This window comes from Protomyctophum bolini (genome assembly GCF_963924005.1).
Source record: "Protomyctophum bolini genome assembly, chromosome: 8".
Lineage (NCBI taxonomy): Eukaryota > Metazoa > Chordata > Actinopteri > Myctophiformes > Myctophidae > Protomyctophum > Protomyctophum bolini.
Genome location: NC_137869.1, coordinates 8654547 through 8678399, shown reverse-complemented (window position 1 = coordinate 8678399; position 23853 = coordinate 8654547). Strand labels below are relative to the sequence as shown.

The 23853-nt window shown below is 43.1% G+C and overlaps 1 protein-coding gene across 1 annotated transcript; it reads left to right on the top strand.

The window, feature by feature from the left end:
- Positions 1 to 5760: 5760 nt before the first annotated feature.
- Positions 5761 to 22913, top strand: mcm3l (MCM3 minichromosome maintenance deficient 3, like; the record flags this gene model as incomplete). Its single annotated transcript, XM_080769692.1, has 17 exons — positions 5761 to 5838; positions 6302 to 6414; positions 7716 to 7924; positions 8303 to 8433; positions 9076 to 9314; positions 10389 to 10497; positions 10820 to 10973; positions 11778 to 11909; positions 12849 to 13057; positions 14533 to 14707; positions 18639 to 18765; positions 19415 to 19565; positions 19768 to 19908; positions 20516 to 20637; positions 21167 to 21258; positions 21669 to 21744; positions 22706 to 22913. The coding sequence occupies 17 exons, from the start codon at positions 5761 to 5763 to the stop codon at positions 22911 to 22913; spliced, it is 2466 nt and encodes an 821-aa protein (XP_080625818.1).
- Positions 22914 to 23853: the final 940 nt, after the last annotated feature.

Genomic DNA, 23853 nt, shown 5'->3' with positions numbered 1-23853 from the left:
CGGGGAAAAACCCTATAGTTGTGTATTTTGTGGCCAACGCTTTAGCCAGAAAGGTAATATGACAATCCACACAAAGAAATATTGTGGAAAAGACCTCTTCTCTTCACCAAAAATAGAAGATCCGCAAGCTTAACGTAGCGTGTTTTGAGCTTGTAGATCTGCTATTTTTGGCAGATGTTCCCAGAATAGGCATGCTGGGGTTACATTTGAACATATCTGTGGTCATAATATGGACATTGATGCCAAAGGGGAAAGCATCCATTTGTGTATTTTTATATCGAAAATCCCTCAAAGGCCAATCCTAATTACTTAGAAGTTAGAACCAACAATATCAGCACCCTGACTCTGTTCGACCAGAATGGAACAGAGCCTTCATCTCACCTTTAGCAAAGCCCCGCCCTCTACCACTTAGACACTCCCACTTGGACACTTTCCAGCCAGGCTCGTTCATTCCAATGTAAATGATAGATTTTACACATTATATACTGGTTCATTTTTGGAAATCTCTTCCAAATCTGTCAACAAGGTCTCCCATATGCACTGGAAAAATGTGTGTGACATTTCTTTTTTATGTTTTTTTTTTTCATATAGGAAAACTATTAGTGGAGAGGTTTGTGTGTGCTTTCTCCATTTTCTGGTCAGGGCCCCCTTGAAAGATCTCGTAATTACACACTGTAGTGTAATGTAGTGTGATGTTCAGATGGGTGGGCCTTACACACTGTAATGTAGTGTGATGTTCAACCTTACACACTAATGTAGTGTGACGTTCAGATGGGTGGGCCTTACACGTTCAGATGGGTGAGCCACGGTGCATTTGGAAAATCTGTGGACAGATCTTTTGTTAATGTGTGTTTTCTTTTGTCAATAAAGATTATATCAAAAACAGAAGGCATCTTCTCATGGTTTGTGAAAATATTGGTTTTTTATATATTTGGGCTAATTTCCCAGGCCTTGATGGTTTTATTGATAGTATGTTCAATTAAACTTATTTCAGTTAATTGATTTGATATATATACTGCATGCCATGAGAGTTAAATTAAACTTATTTCAGCAAATCACCTTGGAGCTATTTCTGTGTGTAATAACACTGTTTCAGGTACGTTTAAGCCTCTAATTTATGTATAAAGACGTAAAACACTAGTGAAAACAAATGCTTAGAAAATAAATTGATTTTGTCGTCGTCTAAGGCGCCTGTCAGGAAGGAAAGGAACTATGTTTACCCAGGGTAACTGGACTACGCTCAAGAACTTGTTTACAGCCAGGCCCTGCTCATAGAACATTTCATGGTAGAGGTTCAATGCCTTGTCCAAGGGCACTTCAGCGGTGGTCATTTTAACGTGCCGGTCCGGGGATACGAACTAGCGACCTTCCGATATCAAGACCACTCCGCAAACCGTTCGGCCACCGCTGCCATTTGTTTCATGGGGGGGGGGGGGGGGGGGGGGAAGACACAAGGCATAAAACAAGTCTGTCTCATCAAACCACGTGACTCTCATTGGAAATAAATTGGAGCTGTCTTACCCCTCCGTGTTTCATCAGACTTTGATAAGACGGCTGTCTCAACAGTGTGACTGCAGCCTCAAGCTGATCCAATTTCTCAAATATATAATCTTTGAATCTGATTGATCTTCTCTCCCGTCAACATGAATGTTTCGGCATTGTCGCCACCATTTGGAGCCACAGACTGCGATTCACATTTCGCCAAGCAGGTGAACAGGTGATGTTTTGAGGTCAGCCCATATGCCCGTCAATCAATCAACACCAGTGACGGCCCATTCATTTCATTGACCAAATATAAAACCTAACGATAAACCAATTCATGGCTCCTACAGTAATACAAAATTAAGACTTGAGGCTGATTCTACAAATTAACTAACGGGTTTCTTAAAAACTTATGTTTCTATATCAGAGGTGCTCAAACTTTATCATGTCAAGGACCCCCAAAATCATATGTATTTGTATACATATAGGTCATATAGGTATTTGTATTCCAGCAACTCCCAGAAATAAAGATTTCGAAATGTTCACTTATATATATTGTATTCAAAGATTTTGCACAAATTTTCAGGATTTTTTCAAAAATAGCAGATCTACAATAAGTTAGTATAGTATAGTAGTATAGTATAGTTAGCTCATAGTGCTATGAGCATACGCTCATAGCACTATATATTAAAATTGGTCAAAGTAGTTACATTTTTTAAATGACCCGGTTTGAATGGGGTGTTTAATAAACAATATCTGTTGAAATCTCATTTGAAATGACCAAACCTTTTTCTCCCACTTTTGAGAGAGCTTCACTTTCATCATAGTTGGTGGACAGGAAGATAATCAGTTTGTTTAGGTGCTTTACATGTAGGACAGGAAGAGAATCAGTTTGTTTAGGTGCTTTACATGTAGGGCAAGTGAGTTTCAGGCATTTCCATCAGCATTGAAGATGGCTCCAAGATTTGTATTATGCCCCGGTAATTGTCACAAACTCACAATCAAGTCAGTTACCCTTCTTAAATAACATGATCAGTCTAGCAGGGGCCCACTAGGCACTACATCAGCAATTAAGTTGGCATGGGAAAATGAGTTGGGGACTCAAATTTCAGATGAGCTCTCGGAAGACAAAGTTGTTTTTTAAGATTAATCTTTGGCATTTTCATTGTTTTTTTAGGATTTATCTTTATATTTTCATACTTTATTCAGGCGCTTCCGCGGAGACAGAGAGACAGGAAACAAACGGACCGGTGGTGAAGAGAGGCACAGGCCGGTCCCGAGAGGTTTACCGAGGACGGCCCCCAGGATCCAAAGCCCTGGACAGCTGCGCTAGGACCAACGCCCCAGGATATGTGCACCGCCCGGCCAGCCACCCAATCTACCCCATTTCCCAAGGTAAGAGCAAGGTTAACTGACCTAAACATGTGGAACTCCAATCTTTCAGTGGTAATTCAACTCTGAGAGTTGAATTAACCTGCAAACCACTTAAAGGAGAATTCCATACTAGAAGGCTTTCTTATTTTTTCTACTTTCTTTGTAGTCGTTACGTCCCCACCAAAGAGGTCCAGGTGTTTTTTGGTGCAAAAACTCCTTATTGGCTATTTTCCCTACCATATGGCAATTACATTGCATTGAATGGGAATTGAATGGGGCTATGGGGTGTTATGCTAATTTGCTTATTTCCATCGAAATAAGTAGTAAAGTGTGCCGCTTGGGATATTATTTACATTATGAAGAGAGGATATATACAAAAAAAATATAATTTTGAGCGATGGAAATAAGCGAATTAGCACAACACCCCATAGCCCCATTCAATTCAATGCAATTCATTGAGGGCTTATGGTAGGGAAAATAGCTAATAAGGAGCTTTTGCACAAAATAACACCTGGACCTCTTTGGTGGGGACGTAACAACTACAAAGAAAGGTAAGAAAGCCTTTTAGTATGGAATTCTCCTTTAAACTGAGGCCGATTCGACAAATGCCTTCTAAATCAGTATTTCTCAAACCTTTTTGTACCAAAGTATTACATTGGAATAACATTGCTATGGATTCTCACAGTGCAGTATTAGTTCCCTTCAACTATACCACAGGTGCAAAGCACGGCGTAAACGCTGCATGGAGAAAAGGTTAAAAGGTTAAAACATTTCATGTTTTTTCTCCCCTTTTTGCCCACTAGACTCGCTGCACCTTCCCACATGTAAAGAGGAACCGGAGGAGGAGAGTAACTCCAGCCTGGACTGTGGAACGTCTCGACCACCAGCTGAGGAGCAGCTCCTCTGCCCTCTGTCGTACCACTCTGACACCGAAGACGGCGACGACCACGACGACTGGGAGCAGACGTGCCAAGCTCAGCCGGTACGAAAGTTACAAAGAAAAAATAAAAGTGAAAGATCGTCGTCCGTCATGATCGACGAGCTGTTGGAAGAACAAACTCCGCCCACGAGGACTGACAAAGGGGTAAAGGCTCATAGAGGCTTTCATTGTACATTCTGTGGCCAGAAATGTCCTTCAAATGCAGGTTTGAAGATGCATGTGATGATTCACACAGGGGAAAAACCATATGGCTGTAGATTTTGTGACAAGAGCTTTCGTCAAAAGGGTAACGCTAAATTACACGAAAGGACTCATACTGGGGAAAAACCCTATAGTTGTGCATTTTGTGGCCTACGCTTTAGCCTGAAAGGTAATATGACAACCCACACAAAGAGACTTTGTGGAAAAGACCTCTTCTCTTCACCAAACATAGAAGATCCGCAAGCTTAACGTGTCGCGTTTTGAGCTGGTAGATCTGCAATTTTTGGCAGATGTTCACCTCAGAATAGGCATGCTGGGGTTCAAGTGGTTACATTTGTAGAGCATATCTGTGGTCATAATATGGACATACCTAACAAGTAACAATAGATCATGCCAAAGAGGGTAAAACATCCATTTGTGTATTTTTGATACAGCTAGGTTTGTCTTTATTTCAATGTTTGTTTTGTAAACAATGAAGGGAAAATGTACGTCATAATGTGCTTCATTGCGTCATATTGTCTCTTTATTGTTAATGGCGTTTAATGTTTGTGTTGGCACCGTTTGTTTTACATCACCATTACATCACCTTATCAACTTGAGTTAGACTTTAATATATTAGCACCTCTCACTTCACACGGGTGTGATTTATTAATCAAAAATCCCTCAAAGGCCAATCTTAATTACTTGGAACCCCCTCAATGAACCGTGAGGGTCCCTGGACCACACTTTGAGACACACTGGTGTGGCAGAGTGTTTCCAGTGAGCCAACATGAACAATATCATCATCCTATTGGGGTTTCTCAACATTTACTGGGTCACGGCCCACTTGAAAAATCTCAAGTCACACATACACTCAGATGGGCCTTACACACTCACACACTGTAGTGTTAAGATCAGTTGGGTGGCCCGGGCCTTACACACTAGTGTTAAGTTCAGTTGGGTGGGCCTTACACACTAGTGTTAAGTTCAGATGGGTGGGCCTTACACACTGTAGTGTTAAGATCAGTTGGGTAGTCCGGGCCTTACACACTAGTGTTAAGTTCAGTTGGGTGGGCCTTACACACTAGTGTTAAGTTCAGTTGGGTGGGCCTTACACACTGTAGTGTTAAGATCAGTTGGGTGGCCGCCGGCCGGGCCTTACACACTAGTGTTAAGTTCAGTTGGGTGGGCCTTACACACAAGTGTTAAGTTCAGATGGGTGGGCCTTACGTGTGTGTGTGTGTGTGTGTGTGTGTGTGTGTGTATCTTGTGTGTACACAGTTAAGAAGTTCAAGTTGATGAATCTATCTGACACAGTATAATTATATTCCACAAATGTATGCTTGAAAAGCATGACGTGAGTGCCCCCAAGTGGACACAAAGCAAAACGTCCACTAAAATCATAGAATCAGAATTTTTATCACATCATTTGTGTTTGTTTGCTGGTGGTGTTCTGCCCCTCCACCTTCATCAAACACAAGTGTTTGATCAAACCATGTGACTCCCGTTTGAAAGCAATGTGGTGGCCCAAAAACAAACAAAAAAAACGACCAAACATTTGCTTGATTGGTGTTCGCTACGTGTGAATGAGGCCTTATTTAGTGCACCTGTGTCAGTGACAGGACATTGAGTGGGTCCACCATCAGTGCACCTGTGTCAGTGAGAACATTGAGTGAGTCCACCATCAGTGCACCTGTGTCAGTGAGAACATTGAGTGAGTCCACCATCAGTGCACCTGTGTCAGTGACAGAACATTGAGTGAGTCCACCAGTGTCAGTGACAACATGGACGCTGCAGGAGGCTTCGAGGACCTGGAGCTCAGGGAGGCACAGAGGGAATACTTGGACTTTCTGGACGATGATGTATGAGGCAAAACAACGTGTCACCGTGTATTCATTAAACAAATGTACTATTGAAGAGTAGAATGTCTACAATAAGGTTGGAATTTAGCAGAGTAAACGTGCATTCTAGAGAAGAAACTATAGGTTAAAAAAAAAGCACAATGCAGAGAGAACAGTATAGGCTATATATAGCCCCGCTCGGAACCCTACATACAGTTTGTTTACGATACACTTTACGTAGTGTAAACAAACTGTACGGTTCCGAGCGGGGCTAAGTATAGGCCTATCTGTCTAAAAAAATGCATTTTAAAAACTGATGATAGGCTACTATCTGTATAAATATGCTGTCTAAATACCGATAAAAAACATACAGCCAGGTAAACAACTGAACCTAGCATCTGTCCAAACGGCATGCTATCTAAGTCTAGACTACAACAGCCTGCTATGAAGAAATTACAAATGACTTGATTCCCCCAAACCGCAGCAAGAACAAGGCATCTATCATGAGAGAGTGAGGAACATGGTGACTGAGAACAGATATCGTCTCATTGTCAACATCAACGACCTGAGGAGAAGGAATGAGAAGCGAGCAAGGGCGTGAGTGACATCATTCTAATCTATATTTCTTTGACCGTTAAAACTTAAAAGCCTTCGAACAGAATTGCTGCAGGATGCCACAGCTGGGCAGCCCTTTTAACAGGGCCCCATGTCATGACGCATGTTTGTCTTTTAATTATTAAACTCTCAAATTGGGGGGAAAGTCAATATAATGAGCAGTCTGTATGAGAGGTAGGCTACTTCCAGCAAGTGAATGCTAATGACATTAATTTTAGCGGTCTAATTAGATGGGGCACAGGGACTCTATAGCTGTGAAATTAATTTCTACAAGTTCTGAATCCCCCTTTTGATGATAACCCTAGCTGTTGTTAGTGTTGTAACATAAAATTAACATTGGGCTACTCGCTACTGGATCTTACTTGAATGAATTATCTCCATTTGCAACAAGGCAATTATAAGCTACCATGCAGAATAACTAATAAGCAAGTCTATTAAAAAAAGTATGTAGAATTTTGGTATCAAAATGTGTATTTTTTAAATGGAAGCAAGCAATGTGTAAATCCCATTGTGATCGGCTAGAATCTCATGAATTAGTTTTGAAACTCAGTTTTCAGATGCAGTACATTGCATTTTGAAAAAACCTGGTGATATGCAATAAAACTACCCCCAAAGGCCAGATTTGGGAATCAGTCGTATGCATTGGCATTTGGCGCCCCCAGGTGACCAATTATGTTACTGACAAAACATATCTGTTTATTGTACACAATGCAATATTGAATGCAATGATATGGTGTGTCCTGTAAGTCCATGTGGGCTGGGCGCCTTTGGTGCATGACACAAAAATAAAGAAATCTATCTATCTATCTACTGACCTTTTTGTATGAGCAAGCTAAATGCAGTTGAATGTACTGTAGTAGCCTACCTAATGTAGACCTATTCATACTCCAGTTTTAGCTAAGTGACCACCGGAAATGTACATGTACACCATAGCTTATGTGATAAGCAACTCATCACTCACCCAAACACATCTCTCTGTTTTTACTAACCATTGTTTTGGTGGTCACCTTATCAGCTAAAACTGGAATGTGAATACTTGAATATGCCTTTGGCTTTCTTTGAAATGCTTTTGAAAGTAATGTCAAAATTGTGACTGAAGATGGCAACACAAATTTCAGATGATGCTGATGAACATGTAATAGGCCTTCAAGTGTATTTTGACAATGGTCATTGAAATATACAATTTCAGAGAAAACATAACATTCTTGAATCCTACAAAATAAAATAAAAGTTTTATCCGAGTGAAAATATTCTCACTATCTCCGTTTATGTTGATTGATCAGTTTGCTGAGCGATGCGTTCAGTGAACTCATCGCGTTCCAGAGGGCCTTGAAGGACCTGGTGTCCTCCATAGACGCCACCTTCGCCAAGCAGTTTGAGGAGTTCCACGTGGGCTTCGAGGGAAGCTTCGGCACCAGACACGTGAGCCCTCGAACCCTGGCCGCCCGCTCCCTCGGGAACCTGGTCTGTCTGGAAGGCATCGTCACCAAATGTACAAAAGTACTTTTCTTGTCTTGGATCACTCTTATCCACTTTTAACTGCGGCTAACTATTAGGACAAATTCCGGGATACAGGAGATTAATTTGATTCCTTTATGCTTTTGTACTAGCCAGGGAGACTACCTGATTACCTTTTTTTCCTTTCTTTCGTTTCCTATACGATCTACAAGCTCACAACTCATTGCAGGCTTGCAGATGGGATATTTTCACTATTCATCATACAATGAAGTGTGTGTGTATAAGGCCTAAGTGGTTAAATGAAGTACATTTCCAGCGCCTTCTGCTTCTCTCGGCACCTAGTTTTGTTTATCATTGCGTGTGCTCTCTTACTTAACCTCTGATCATTACATGTCTGTGTTGTCTTTTCAAGGCTCATTGGTGAGACCAAAAATCACAAGGAGTGTCCACTACTGTGCCGCCACCAAGAAGAGCATGGAGAGGAAATACACTGACCTCACTTCACTGGACGCCTTCCCCTCCAGCGCCATATATCCTACTAGGGTAACGCCTTCCCTTCCAGCTTTGTGTCTTATATCTTTTGCATCTGCCAGCGTGAACGCAGTATTAGTGTTCATTTAACCACTTGAACCCCAGCATCCATAATATTGTTGTTGTCGGGCAGAAACCTTATCTCCTAAGAGAACTTAAGCATATTACAGCTTCACACACAACAAGCATCAAAAGTAGCAGATCTGCATTTCACACCATATTTTGAGCTTGTAGACCTGCTACTTGAGCAGAATTTGAATCCTGAAATGTTTTGGGTTTTTTCACATGAGGTTTCTACCCGGGCAGAGACAATATTCTGGGAGGGGGGTGTTTGTGTGTTTGAGTGTGGGCGGGAGGGTCTTTACGAGATGGTTAACCCATTTTGGGACGGGAACCCCTTTTGGTGTTAGCATTACGTTATGCTTTAGCTATTTAATAATAGCAGATCTACAAGCTCATAGCGCGCCACCGAGTGGCGCGCTACGAGCTTGTAGGTCTGCTATATTTTGAAAAATCGAAGAAAGACTGACATAGAAACATAGCTTTTTCAGAAAACTGTCAGGATGTAGAAGACATTTTTAGAATCTGATGTCGAGCCTAAATGGGTTAAATTGTGCCCCGCCGGACTGTGCCGCGGTGCGTCTCTGTTCTCAGGACGAGGAGAACAACCCTCTGGAGACGGAGTTCGGCCTGTGCACGTACAAGGACCACCAGACCATGACGGTGCAGGAGATGCCCGAGAAGGCCCCCGCCGGCCAGCTGCCTCGCTCCGTGGACATCATCGTCAACGACGACCTGGTGGACAAGGTGAAGCCCGGCGACCGCGTCCAGCTGGTGGGCGTGTACCGCTGTCTACCCGCCAAGCAAGGCGGCTTCACCAACGGTACCTTCAGGTCAGAACCCATATATGTACCTCTGTCTGCCCGCCAAGCAGGGCGGCTTCACCAACGGTACCTTCAGGTCAGAACCCATATATGTACCTACCTCTGTCTGCCCGCCAAGCAGGGCGGCTTCACCAACGGTACCTTCAGGTCAGAACCTATATATGTACCGTTGTCTGTCCGCCAAGCAGGGCGGCTTCACCAACGGTACCTTCAGGTCAGAACCCATATATGTACCGTTGTCTGCCTGCCAAGCAGAGCAGCTTCACCAACTGTACCTTTATTTTACTTGAGTAGACGGGCCTGTCACGATTACAAATTTAAGTTGACGATTATTGTCGCACAAATAATTGCGATTTAATTGTGTTTTTTGCATTGAACATTATTGGGCGTTACAATTTGCATTTCCGTTTGCCTTTTATAGGCTTCGTAATCACAAATTTCACATATACAGTATGCAGATAAATAACTTATATATACAAAGACACATTTAATGTTGTATTTTTTTCTTTCCAAAGAATTTACAAAATAGCTGATAGCTATTGGACATTTTCAAACATTTTTCAAAAAATGGCAGGAAATGCGGTTCCCCATGAACTGAATCGAGTATTCTGTTAAACCCCAGCTGTGCGCTCATTTGCTTGTGCATGTATTATTTTTGCCTGCCTGTAGTTCCAGCTTTGGCCAGTAGAGTGGGGCGGCTTCAAAGTTTCCCAGACACTCTGGGGGCTTGGAGAGAACTCATAATAAAGGATACACAGGATAAGTGAAAGTGAATGCAACACATTGTGAGCTTGTAGATCACACAATGTGTCTATATGGTATAGTATTGACTTTGTGTAGGACAAAAATAGGCCGATTTGCTCAGACTATGACGTAATGTCCCCATTCATTGTCAATGGGAATTTAATGTTTGTGTAAGACGAAAGTCTACACTAATAGCTGAAAAAATATGTACTTTTCTCACCACTGGTCATTTTCAAATTTACAAGAGAAGAGACCTACCTTCAGTTTGTCGTTTGTGTGTTTGTTTGTTGTTTTATAGGACCATTCTGCTGACCAATAATATCATTTGTTTTATTATAGGACCATTCTGCTGACCAATAACATCAAACTAATGAGCAAGGAAGTTGTGCCAACGTTTTCTGCTGATGACATCAACAAGATAAAAAAATACTGTAAAGTCTATAACAAAGTAGGTAACTTATGCTTATGATAAGAGAGTATGCACACATGCACTTTCAAACCGGTCACTGTGACATTTCGTCTGGCCAATACAATTGTCAGGCGATTTGTGCAGTAAACCTGCTACAAAAGAAATCAATCCACCCCTTTTGGTGTAAGCATTATGTTATGCTTTAGCTATTTTTGAAAAATTTAAGAACCGACTGAAATAGAAACATAGCTTTTTCAGAAAACTGACAGGATTTAGAAGACCTTTATAGAATCGTTCCCAGGTCAAAATGGGTTAAGAAAAAGGAGTCTACTAACGCCGTCTGTGTGGTTTTGTCCTGGAGGACGTGTTTGAGAACCTCAGCCGCTCCCTGGCGCCCAGCATCCACGGCCACGAATACATCAAGAAGGCCATCCTGTGTCTTCTGCTGGGCGGAAACGAGACCCACCTGGAGAACGGCTCGCGCATCCGAGGAGACATCAACATCCTTCTGATAGGTCAGTGAAGGCCCGTTCATGCTCCAGTTTTAGGTGATAAGGTGACCACCGAAACGGTGGTTAAAAAGAGATGTTGGGGTGGTGAAGTGCTTACCACCGCGGCGTGATGTCGTGTTGTGGTTTTCAGTGGTCACCTTATCACCTAAAACTGGAGTATGAGTAGACCTTGAGACATCCAGTGGTGCAAAGAAACTAAGTACATTTAATCAAGTAGGCTACTGTACTATTGGTACACTTTTGAAGATTTTCTTGAATTTTTTACTTTATTGAATTATTTTCAATACTTTTGCTGATGCTCAACTATCTCGGAAGCGAATATTGTACTTCTACTCCACTACAATTATTTGAACACTTTAGTTACTAGTTACTTTTTAGATTAAAACGCACATCAACGACTTCAGCCCTATATATACATTTTGGCCATTTGATTTGAAAATGGCAGATTTGCTTTTTTCAAAACATCAACAAAAGGCATTTCATACATATTGAAATCGTATGAAATGGAACATTATACTTTCTACTACTTTCTACTTTTGGTACTTTAAGTAGGCCTACATTTTGATTCCAATACGTTTGTACTTTACTCATGTACATTTTGAATTCTGGACTTTTTTTACTTGCAACAGAGTTTTACTTGCGTAAATCTGTCAACTGCTGATCTAGTCCACTGGTTCCCTGGGTCAGGTTTCAGATGACTATGTGACGGAAACCAAAACGAATTTTATTCAAAAGACAGTGACTAAAACTAAAACTAAATGATATTTGCTTACAATAAACTGTCGTCCCTTCCTTGCGGTGGTTCAGGCGACCCGTCCACGGCCAAGTCCCAGCTGCTGCGCTACGTGCTCTTCACGGCCCCCCGGGCCATACCGACCACCGGGCGAGGCTCGTCCGGCGTGGGTCTCACCGCCGCCGTCACCACGGACACCGAGACGGGTATAAACACTGTGGTTGTTCACTGGTTGTTTTGGGTGGACACAGACCGGTAAAGGGCCGTTGTTCACTGGTTGTTTTGGGTGGACACAGACCGGTAAAGGGCAGTTCTTCACTGGTTGTTTTGGGTGGACACAGACCGGTAAAGGGCGGTTCTTCACTGGTTGTTTTGGGTGGACACAGACCGGTAAAGGGCAGTTCTTCACTGGTTGTTTTGGGTGGACACAGACCGGTAAAGGGCCGTTCTTCACGGGTTGTTTTGGCTGGACAGACATGGACCGGTAAAGAGCGGTTCTTCACTGGTTGTTTTGGGTGGACACAGACCGGTAAAGGGCGGTTCTTCACTGGTTGTTTTGGGTGGACACAGACCGGTAAAGGGCGGTTCTTCACTGGTTGTTTTGGGTGGACACAGACCGTTAAAGGGCCGTTCTTCACTGGTTGTTTTGGGTGGACACAGACCGGTAAAGGGCGGTTCTTCACTGGTTGTTTTGGGGCGGTTGATGAAGTGCTATACGTTTCCCAAAACTGTCGGGACTCGGGACCCATTTGGGGGTCACGGACACATTTTTATGGCTCCCTTTATTTGTTTCCTTGTATTTTTTTCTTCTTTTTTTTCCTTCTTATTTCAAAGCATTAAAAAAAGGCAAAGTTACGTTCAGGAATTTCATGAAGAAATCAACGAAAAATCCAAAAATTCTATGAATTGGAAAACGATTGTTTAAGAAGTAGTGAATTCATTGCCGATACATAAGTCTTCCATTTTCCCGGTTCTGTCCCGGGCAAACGTCTTACTTTCTTGAGTTAAATGGTGTGGGAACCACTGCTATACAGGATACTGTATACTGTATAGCAGTGGTTTGTGAACCACTGCTATACAGTAGGCCTATCCTGCAGCAATCAGTCGTACCTTTGGCCAAACTGTGTGTGTTGTTCCCCTCTCAGGCGAGCGGCGCCTGGAGGCCGGGGCCATGGTGCTGGCGGACCGGGGCGTGGTGTGCATAGACGAGTTCGACAAGATGTCGGACATGGACCGCACGGCCATCCACGAGGTGATGGAGCAGGGCCGCGTCACCATCTGCAAGGCGGGCATCCAGGCACGCCTCAACGCCCGCTGCAGCGTGCTGGCCGCCGCTAATCCTGTGTATGGCAGGGTGAGTGGAGAGAGAGAGGAGAGAGAGGAGAGTACTGATTTAATAATCCTGTGTATGGCAGGGTGAGTGGAGAGAGAGAGGAGAGTACTGATTTAATAATAATAATAATCCTGTTTATGGCAGGGTGAGTGGAGAGAGAGAGGAGAGAGAGTACTGATTTAATAATCCTTTGTATGGCAGGGTGAGTGGAGAGAGAGAGGAGAGTACTGATTTAATAATAATATTAATCCTGTGTATGGCAGGGTGAGTGGAGACTGGAGAGAGAGGAGAGTACTGATTTAATAATAATATTAATCCTGTGTATGGCAGGGTGAGTGGAGAGAGAGAGGATAGAGTACTGATTTAATAATAATAATAATCCTGTGTATGGCGGGGTGAGTGGAGAGAGAGAGGAGAGTACTGATTTAATAATAATATTAATCCTGTGTATGGCAGGGTGAGTGGAGAGAGAGAGGAGAGTACTGATTTAATAATAATATTAATCCTGTTTATGGCAGGGTGAGTGGAGAGAGAGAGGAGAGTACTGATTTAATAATAATATTAATCCTGTGTATGGCAGGGTGAGTGGAGAGAGAGAGGAGAGAGTACTGATTTAATAATAATAATAATCCTGTGTATGGCGGGGTGAGTGGAGAGAGAGAGAGGAGAGTACTGATTTAATAATAATATTAATCCTGTGTATGGCAGGGTGAGTGGAGAGAGAGAGAGGAGAGTACTGATTTAATAATATTAATAATCCTGTTTATGGCAGGGTGAGTGGAGAGAGAGAGGAGAGTACTGATTTAATAATAATATTAATCCTGTGTATGGCAGGGTGAGTGGAGAGAGAGAGAAGAGAGAGTACTGATTTAATAATAATATTAATCTTGTGTATGGCAGGGTGAGTGGAGAGAGAGAGAAGAGAGAGTACTGATTTAATAATAATAATAATCCTGTGTATGGCAGGGTGAGTGGAGAGAGGATAGTACTGATTTCTGCCCGGATTTGTGCCAAATGGTCACACCCCCGAAAGCTTGACGTGTCGAGTGACAAATAAAACCCTGTGCGATTGTATAATTTGTTATCTTTTAATACATTATTCTATGATAAAAGTGTTTCATCTAAAAGTGTTGATTGATGTTTGTTGTAAATCGATCACAGGTTACTTTGGCTGTGTGTAGGGTAGAATTGATAGCCCTTTATTGACCTCCAGAGGGGAATTAATGACATGGCACTGCGGAGCAAAAATGGCAAATCTACAACCTCATAAGACATGTTGTGAGCTTGTAGATAGGTAGCTATTTTCGGTCATTAGTTATTTTATGATGTGATAAAGTGATAAAACTACACGTTTAGAAGCATCTTCCAGAAACATGAATGGTCGCATAAATGCAACCTTAATGCCTCAAATCTGTGATTTCTTCAGCTGGTCGGCCCTAAAACATCATCGTTACATTTTCAGTTTTTGAGATTTAATGTTGCTTTTATCATTCCAGTACGACCAGTACAAGACTCCCATGGAGAACATTGGCCTGCAGGACTCCCTGCTGTCTCGCTTCGACCTGCTGTTTATCGTCCTGGACACCATGGACGCCGAGAGCGACAAGCAGATCTCTGAGCACGTGCTGCGCATGCACCGCTACCGCACGCCCGGAGAGCAGGAGGGAACGGGTGAGGGTGCTGGTCCCACAGAACACACAGAACACACGGGTCAGGTGACTGGGTCCAGTGGTCCCACAGCTGTCTGATACCTTTGATACTTTTACGCAAGTAAAACATGCAAGTACTTTTTCCACCACTGTTGGGTTCTTAGACCTTTTTGTTTGCGAAGATCTACAAGCTCACAACCAAAATACTCCATAACTTCATACATCCTCAACATTCCATGTCCACATTACCACATTATAGGTAAATTGCCCTGCAAAGGCTGCCTTAATTGCAATTTCTACGCTTTTTATTATTATGAATGTCATTTAATGAGACACAGCTGTATAGTTTCATTAATCAGAAATTCTATATAAACATGTCATTTCCGTTTGTAAATTCCAACACTGACAAAGCAGCAAACCAAACGGACGCGTTCTAAAACGCGTCCGTTTGGTTTCATCCTTTATCATTATTAAACAAGACTCTTAAGACTATTACAGGGAATGCAGATTTTATTTTCCTTTGTGCGTATTATCTGAATCTGCACCCAGTATGTTCCCGAACTCTGCCAGACTATCATTGAGTCTTTCCCTTGAAGTGAGCTTGTAGATCTGCCATTTTCACCCAGTGTTTGCCCCAGAACTGGGACGCTAGAATGTACAGTATGTGGTTTTAACTGCCATCTTCCATGCTGTTTTATATTGATGCCCCAGTGTGCCGTAACGTGGACATATTATTTGTTGTTGTGTTTAGCGATGCCCCTGGGCAGTAACGTGGACATATTATTAGTTGTGTTTAGCGATGCCCCTGGGCAGTAACGTGGACATATTATTAGTTGTGTTTAGCGATGCCCCTGGGCAGTAACGTGGACATATTATTATGTTGTGTTTAGCGATGCCCCTGGGCAGTAACATGGACATATTATTATGTTGTTGTCTAGCGATGCCCCTGGGCAGTAACGTGGACATATTATTTGTTGTGTTTAGTGATGCCCCTGGGCAGTAACGTGGACATATTATTTGTTGTTTAGCAATGCCCCTGGGCAGTAACGTGGACATATTATTTGTTGTTGTCTAGTGATGCTCCTGGGCAGTAACGTGGACATATTATTTGTTGTGTTTCGCGGTGCCCCTGGGCAGTAACGTGGACATATTATTATGTTGTTGTTTAGTGATGCCCCTGGGCAGTAACGTGGACATATTATTTGTTGTTGTTTAGCGATGCCCCTGGGCAGTAACGTGGACATATTATTTGTTGTTGTTTAGCGATGCCCCTGGGCAGTAACGTGGACATATTATTATGTTGTTGTTTAGCGATGCCCCTGGGCAGTAACGTGGACATATTATTATGTTGTGTTTAGCGATGCCCCTGGGCAGTAACGTGGACATATTATTATGTTGTGTTTAGCGATGCCCCTGGGCAGTAACGTGGACATATTATTATGTTGTGTCTAGCGATGCCCCTGGGCAGTAACGTGGACATATTATTATGTTGTGTTTAGCGATGCCCCTGGGCAGTAACGTGGACATATTATTATGTTGTGTTTAGCGATGCCCCTGGGCAGTAACGTGGACATATTATTATGTTGTGTTTAGCGATGCCCCTGGGCAGTAACGTGGACATATTATTATGTTGTGTTTAGCAATGCCCCGGGGCAGTAACGTGGACATATTATTTGTTGTGTTTAGCGATGCCCCTGGGCAGTAACGTGGACATATCATTATGTTGTTGTCTAGCGATGCCCCTGGGCAGTAAAGTGGACATATTATTATGTTGTTGTTTAGCCATGCCCCTGGGCAGTAACGTGGACATATTATTTGTTGTGTTTAGCGGTGCCCCTGGGCAGTAACGTGGACATATTATTATGTTGTGTTTAGCGATGCCCCTGGGCAGTAACGTGGACTTATTATGTTGTTGTTTAGCGATGCCCCTGGGCAGTAACGTGGACATATTATTAATTTATTATGTTGTGTTTAGCGATGCCCCTGGGCAGTAACGTGGACATATTATTATGTTGTTGTTTAGCGATGCCCCTGGGCAGTAACGTGGACATATTATTATGTTGTTGTTTAGCGATGCCCCTGGGCAGTAACGTGGACATATTATTATGTTGTGTTTAGCGATGCCCCTGGGCAGTAACGTGGACATATTATTATGTTGTTGTTTAGCGATGCCCCTGGGCAGTAACGTGGACATATTATTATGTTGTTGTTTAGCGGTGCCCCTGGGCAGTAACGTGGACATATTATTTGTTGTGTTTAGCGGTGCCCCTGGGCAGTAACGTGGACATATTATTTTGTTATCTAGCGATGCCCCTGGGCAGTAACGTGGACATATTATTTTGTTGTTGTTTAGCGATGCCCCTGGGCAGTAACGTGGACATATTATTATGTTGTGTTTAGCGGTGCCCCTGGGCAGTAACATGGACATATTATTTGTTGTGTTTAGCGATGCCCCTGGGCAGTAACGTGGACATATTATTTGTTGTTGTCTAGCGATGCCCCTGGGCAGTAACGTGGACATATTATTTGTTGTGTTTAGCGGTGCCTCTGGGCAGTAACGTGGACATATTATTATGTTGTGTTTAGCGATGCCCCTGGGCAGTAACGTGGACATATTATTTGTTGTTCTTTAGCGATGCTCCTGGGCAGTAACGCGGACATATTATTTGTTGTTCTTTAGCGATGCCCCTGGGCAGTAACGTCGACATATTATTTGTTGTTGTCTAGCGATGCCCCTGGGCAGTAACGTGGACATATTATTATGTTGTGTTTAGCGGTGCCCCTGGGCAGTAACGTGGACATATTATTATGTTGTTGTTTAGCCATGCCCCTGGGCAGTAACGTGGACATATTCTTATGTTGTTTAGCGATGCCCCTGGGCAGTAACGTGGACATATTATTATGTTGTTGTTTAGCGATGCCCCTGGGCAGTAACGTGGACATATTATTATGTTGTGTTTAGCGATGCCCCTGGGCAGTAACATGGACATATTATTATGTTGTTGTTTAGCGATGCCCCTGGGCAGTAACATGGACATATTATTATGTTGTTGTTTAGCGATGCCCCTGGGCAGTAACGTGGACATATTATTATGTTGTGTTTAGCGGTGCCCCTGGGCAGTAACGTGGACATATTATTATGTTGTTGTTTAGCGATGCCCCTGGGCAGTAACGTGGACATATTATTATGTTGTTGTTTAGCGATGCCCCTGGGCAGTAACGTGGACATATTATTATGTTGTTGTTTAGCGATGCCCCTGGGCAGTAACGTGGACATATTATTATGTTGTGTTTAGCGGTGCCCCTGGGCAGTAACGTGGACATATTATTATGTTGTGTTTAGCGATGCCCCTGGGCAGTAACGTGGACATATTATTTATTGTGTTTAGCGATGCCCCTGGGCAGTAACATGGACATATTATTATGTTGTTGTTTAGCGATGCCCCTGGGCAGTAACGTGGACATATTATTATGTTGTGTTTAGCGGTGCCCCTGGGCAGTAACGTGGACATATTATTATGTTGTGTTTAGCGATGCCCCTGGGCAGTAACGTGGACATATTATTTATTGTGTTTAGCGATGCCCCTGGGCAGTAACGTGGACATATTATTTATTGTGTTTAGCGATGCCCCTGGGCAGTAACGTGGACATATTATTATGTTGTGTTTAGCGATGCCCCTGGGCAGTAACGTGGACATATTATTATGTTGTGTTTAGCGATGCCCCTGGGCAGTAACGTGGACATATTATTATGTTGTGTTTAGCGATGCCCCTGGGCAGTAACGTGGACATATTATTATGTTGTGTTTAGCGATGCCCCTGGGCAGTAACGTGGACATATTATTATGTTGTGTTTAGCGATGCCCCTGGGCAGTAACGTGGACATATTATTATGTTGTTGTTTAGCGATGACCCTGGGCAGTAACGTAGACATATTATTTGTTGTTGTCTAGCGATGCCCCTGGGCAGTAACGTGGACATATTTGCCACCGACGACCCTAACATCACGGAGGCCTCGGAGCAGGAGCTGCAGATCTACGAGAAGAAAGATAACATTCTCCACGGCCACCGCAAGAAGAGGTGCTCCACCGCGCACCGCACATGTTAATGTAGACATGCAACACGCACGCAACGCACATGTTAATGTAGCCATGCAACACGCAATGGTAAATAATGGTAAATGGTGCATTTATATAGTACTTTTATCCAAAATGCTTTACATAGATTGTGCATTATATTTCACCCATTCACACACACATTCCACACACCAGGAAACCATGCAAGACATTAACCTGCTCATCGGGAGCAATTAGGGTTCAGAGTCTTGCTCAAGGACACTTTGAGCGGTTCCCATCCGCAAAAATGTTCGAATTACCTTTTTCTTTCACTAACGAACAAAATAAGCTATGACTAAAATGAAGACTAAATATATTGACAATTTCGTCAAAACTAGACTAAAATTATTACAGAGTGACTAGTGGAGAAGAGATCCAGTAGAACTAAAAGACAAGTCACTATGTTTGCTTGCGCTCGGGTGTTAAGCTGTCAGTCAAATTATCTTCGTCTAGTTTTAGTCGACAAAATATCATGACACTAAAACATTTCTGGCGACACAAATGCCTAAATCTAAAAATGTTATTACTATAAAAACTATAAAAAACTTAAACAAAATTGTCTGTCAAAATCAACACTGGTTTGGTTTTGATGCCATGCTGTTTTTGGTGACCAGAGAGAAGATGGTGACCATGGAGTTCATCAGGAAGTACATCCACGTGGCCAAGCTGGTTCGGCCCGTTCTGAGCCAGGAAGCATCGGACCACATCGCAGAGGAGTACGCCAAGCTACGCAGCCACGAGCAGATGAACTGTGACGCAGCACGGGTCTGCTATTCATCCATTTAATAATCCAATATCAAAGATCATTCATAATTTCATCAAATCAATTGGTCAATCAATATTTTGGGTATGTCATAGATCTGCTATTTTCACTATCTGAAGTCAACTTCAAGTGTTGTGAGCTTCCACTCAATAAAATCACTAATAATAATAAAATACACTATTGTCTTGGTTTCTCTGTCCTCAGACGATGCCAGTGACTGCTCGAGCGTTGGAGACGATGATTCGATTATCCACGGCTGTTGCCAAAGTGCGCATGAGTAAGATCATTGAACTGGAGGACACCGACGCTGCCCTGGAACTCATGCAGTATGCCTACTTCAAAAAGGTGAGCATGCAAACCACGGCCTACTTCAAAAAGGTGAGCATGCAAACCACGGCCTACTTCAAAAAGGTGAGCATGCAAACCACCGCCTACTTCAAAAAGGTGAGCATACAAACCGCTGCATCAGGCAGAAATCTCCAGACTTTTTCTGCGTTGGGGCCAAATGTATGTTCTCCATCGTGGAGTCATGTGCTCAGAATAACCGATCTATAAGCTCACAACATCAGCATCCGTGAAGCGCCTTGTTATATCGGATGCTTCAAGGGACAAGCCGTCTAGAAGAGTGTTCGTCTAACGTGTCTGCGGCTACATCTGTGTGTGTCTGCACTGCATTCTCGCAAATCATGTTTGTGCACACTGCCAGTGTGGCAAGGAAGTAAATCTAAAATATTTTGAATATTTTACACATTTTCTTCACGTGAATACATTTTGATCTGGGATCTGCTTGTCTCTCTCTTTGGTGAAAGGCATGTCATTGATATGTAATGATGGTCGGGAATTGGGGAAGATTTGTCTTCGTATGGATACAGACACCAGCTGTTGCTCGTTTTGTTTAGTGTGTGTGTGTGTGTGTGTGTGTGTGTGTGTGTGTGTGTCGCTTTGTTTTCAGATCCTTGAAAAGACGAAGAAACGTAAAGTTGTAGATGACGGCGAGGACATGGATGTGAGTCAGAGCCAGAGTCAGAGCCAGACGAGTCAGAGTCAGGACACTGGGAGCCAGAGGAGTATGAGGTAGGTGGGCCCGAGCTATCGATGTCCTTGAGCAAGACTCTGAACCCCTAATTGCTCCCGATGTGCAGGTTGGTGCCTTGCATGGTTTCCTACTGGAAGCCCCCTATAAGTCCCATGTTAGACCCAGAAATGTTGGTTAGTATAAACTTTTATGATTCAAATGTCATCTACAGGCTTAGAAGATGAGATTAAGCTTGGTTGCTAAAGGTTGCACGTTGAGGAATTTGAGTTATTAGCATAATATGTGTACTCATTACATCCTGTATAAGGCAAAAACATCAAGATTTCATCATGCTTTAAGTAGCTTTAAGTAGTCAAACTTTTTGACATGTCAAACACTTTTTAATACTTTTCCATTGCCTCAATATCTTTTTAACCAACACACAGACTTAAAAGATGTTCAATAGCACGCTTGGTTGCAAAAACGAGAACTGTCAATCACAGCGACTACTGGCCAATCACAGCAGGGATTTCCCAGAACATTGGTGGGATACATAATTAATAACGCCTCTGACTTGGCCGAGTCTAGGAAACGGACAAAAGAGGCAGAGCCCGAAGATGGCGACGCTGCGAAGGACAAGGAAGACGACCCCTACGCCTTCACTGAAGACGACGCCAATGGTAGGTTTACCTAGACGGGAAACCAGACAATGGTAGGTTTACCTCGATGGGAAACCAGACAATGGTAGGTTTACCTCGATGGGAAACCATACGCTTTTGCTGTGACATTATGCTGTTCATTTTTTTTAAACCACTCAAAGCAGCACTATGTGTTCAATCTGTATGGTAATTAATACAATATAACTTATAGAATATGTATGGTAGATTATCTTAACCCATTTAGACCTGGTGTAACCTATATGTTGTTTTACCTTTAATGCCGGCTCTGCCCCTTTGTGTCACACACACCTCTGTCTCATATCAACAATACAAATTTGAACTAAGGTTTTCAGAAAAACGTAGGTTTTAGGACTCTATTTTAGAATCGGCCTCAGGTCTAAATTACACAGCGCATGTGTTTTGTATCTTAGCCCAGCGCAGTCTAAGACCCAAAGCCATCTCTCAGAGTGGAAGGAGGAAGGAGACGGACGCCGACCGCCAGGAGAGGTATGGAACAGTTTTGATAGTTTTATTTGATACACACATGCGTCTCCTCATGCTGAACAACTGTTGTGACTTTTGACCTCAAACCTTTAGATCACCCACTAATTCTATAAACGGCTTTTGTCCCCACACGTCTCAAGATTTTGCCATTGACAATGAAACTGGAATTCAGGTCAAATGTCGCTAAATCTTGTCCCCCCCCCCCCTCTCAATATTTGACAATGAACGGGGAAATCACGTCAGAATTCCGCTAAATTTGACGTAAATTAAACAAACATTAAACGCCATTGACATTGAAGGGAAAATCTACGTCATATGTAAACTAGAAAATGAGCCAACCAATCACAGGCAACAGGCATTCTGATTGGCCAGTATTAGATGATGCTTGATTGATGATAAGAGCTGATAATTCTGCTAAATATGACGTAAATGAATCCTCAAAACGGGCAACTTTAATTAAGATTTAATTTAATTTAATTAAGAAGGGATGCAAATGTGTTTTGTCAGTACTGATCAGACCATTCTTGTCACACTTATATGGATGGATGGATGAGGTCTATGCTTGGGAAGAACATTAACACTAATTATACAATTCATCTTAATAAAAATGTGAATATTACAAAAAAAGATGCCTTAACGATGTCACTGGCAGCTAGGCGAGTTTCTGAAGTGTCTACAACCCTCCTATGATATAACCATTTTATCATGAGCACACAGTCCACCAAAGACTATAAAAATGGGACCCAGTGCCTCCCTGCTTGACACTCAGCATCAAGGGTTGGATTGGGGGTAAGTCCCTGCGACATACTAGCGTCATGTCCAGGGGGTGTACTTGTACATCAAGCTGCCTCACGTTACAGAAACAGGCCTTATGGTCAGATGGGTGGACCCTGCAGATGATGGTTGAGAAGAACCACTGGTGTAATGCAGACGCATGCTGTATATTGTCTCCTCCCTGCCCCAGGCTGAAGGTGTTTAAGCCTGCCTTGCTGAAGGCCTTCAAGACCAAGCGCTCCCAGTCGGTGTCCGTGACGGAGCTGGTGACCCTGATCAACGCGGGCGTGAAGGACTCGGACCAGCACTTCCAGGAGGCCGAGATCGAGACACTGCTGGGCCTCATGCAGGACGACAACCAGGTCATGCTGTCCGAGGGAGTGGTCTTCCTCATCTGAGAGACCACATCTATACACTCACAGTCTCACACTGTAGGAGTGGTCTTCCTCATCTGAGAGACCACATCTACACTCACAGTCTCACACTGTAGGAGTGGTCTTCCTCATCTGAGAGACCACATCTATACACTCACAGTCTCACACTGTAGGAGTGGTCTTCCTCATCTGAGAGACCACATCTACACTCACAGTCTCACACTGTAGGAGCGGTCTTCCTCATCTGAGAGACCACATCTATACACTCACACTGTAGGAGTGGTCTTCCTCATCTGAGAGACCACATCTATACACTCACACTGTAGGAGCGGTCTTCCTCATCTGAGAGACCACATCTATACACTCACACTGTAGGAGCGGTCTTCCTCATCTGAGAGACCACATCTATACACTCGCACTGTAGGAGCGGTCTTCCTCATCTGAGAGACCACATCTATACACTCACACTGTATAGGAGCGGTCTTCCTCATCTGAGAGACCACATCTATACACTCACACTGTAGGAGTGGTCTTCCTCATCTGAGAGACCACATCTATACACTCACACTGTAGGAGTGGTCTTCCTCATCTGAGAGACCACATCTATACACTCACACTGTAGGAGTGGTCTTCCTCATCTGAGAGACCACATCTATACACTCACACTGTAGGAGTGGTCTTCCTCATCTGAGGGACCACATCTATACACTCTCACTGTAGGAGTGGTCTTCCTCATCTGAGAGACCACATCTATACACTCTCACTGTAGGAGCGGTCTTCCTCATCTGAGAGACCACATCTATACACTCACACTGTTGGAGTGGTCTTCCTCATCTGAGGGACCACATCTATACACTCACACTGTAGGAGCGGTCTTCCTCATCTGAGAGACCACATCTACACTCACACTGTAGGAGTGGTCTTCCTCATCTGAGAGACCACATCTATACACTCACACTGTAGG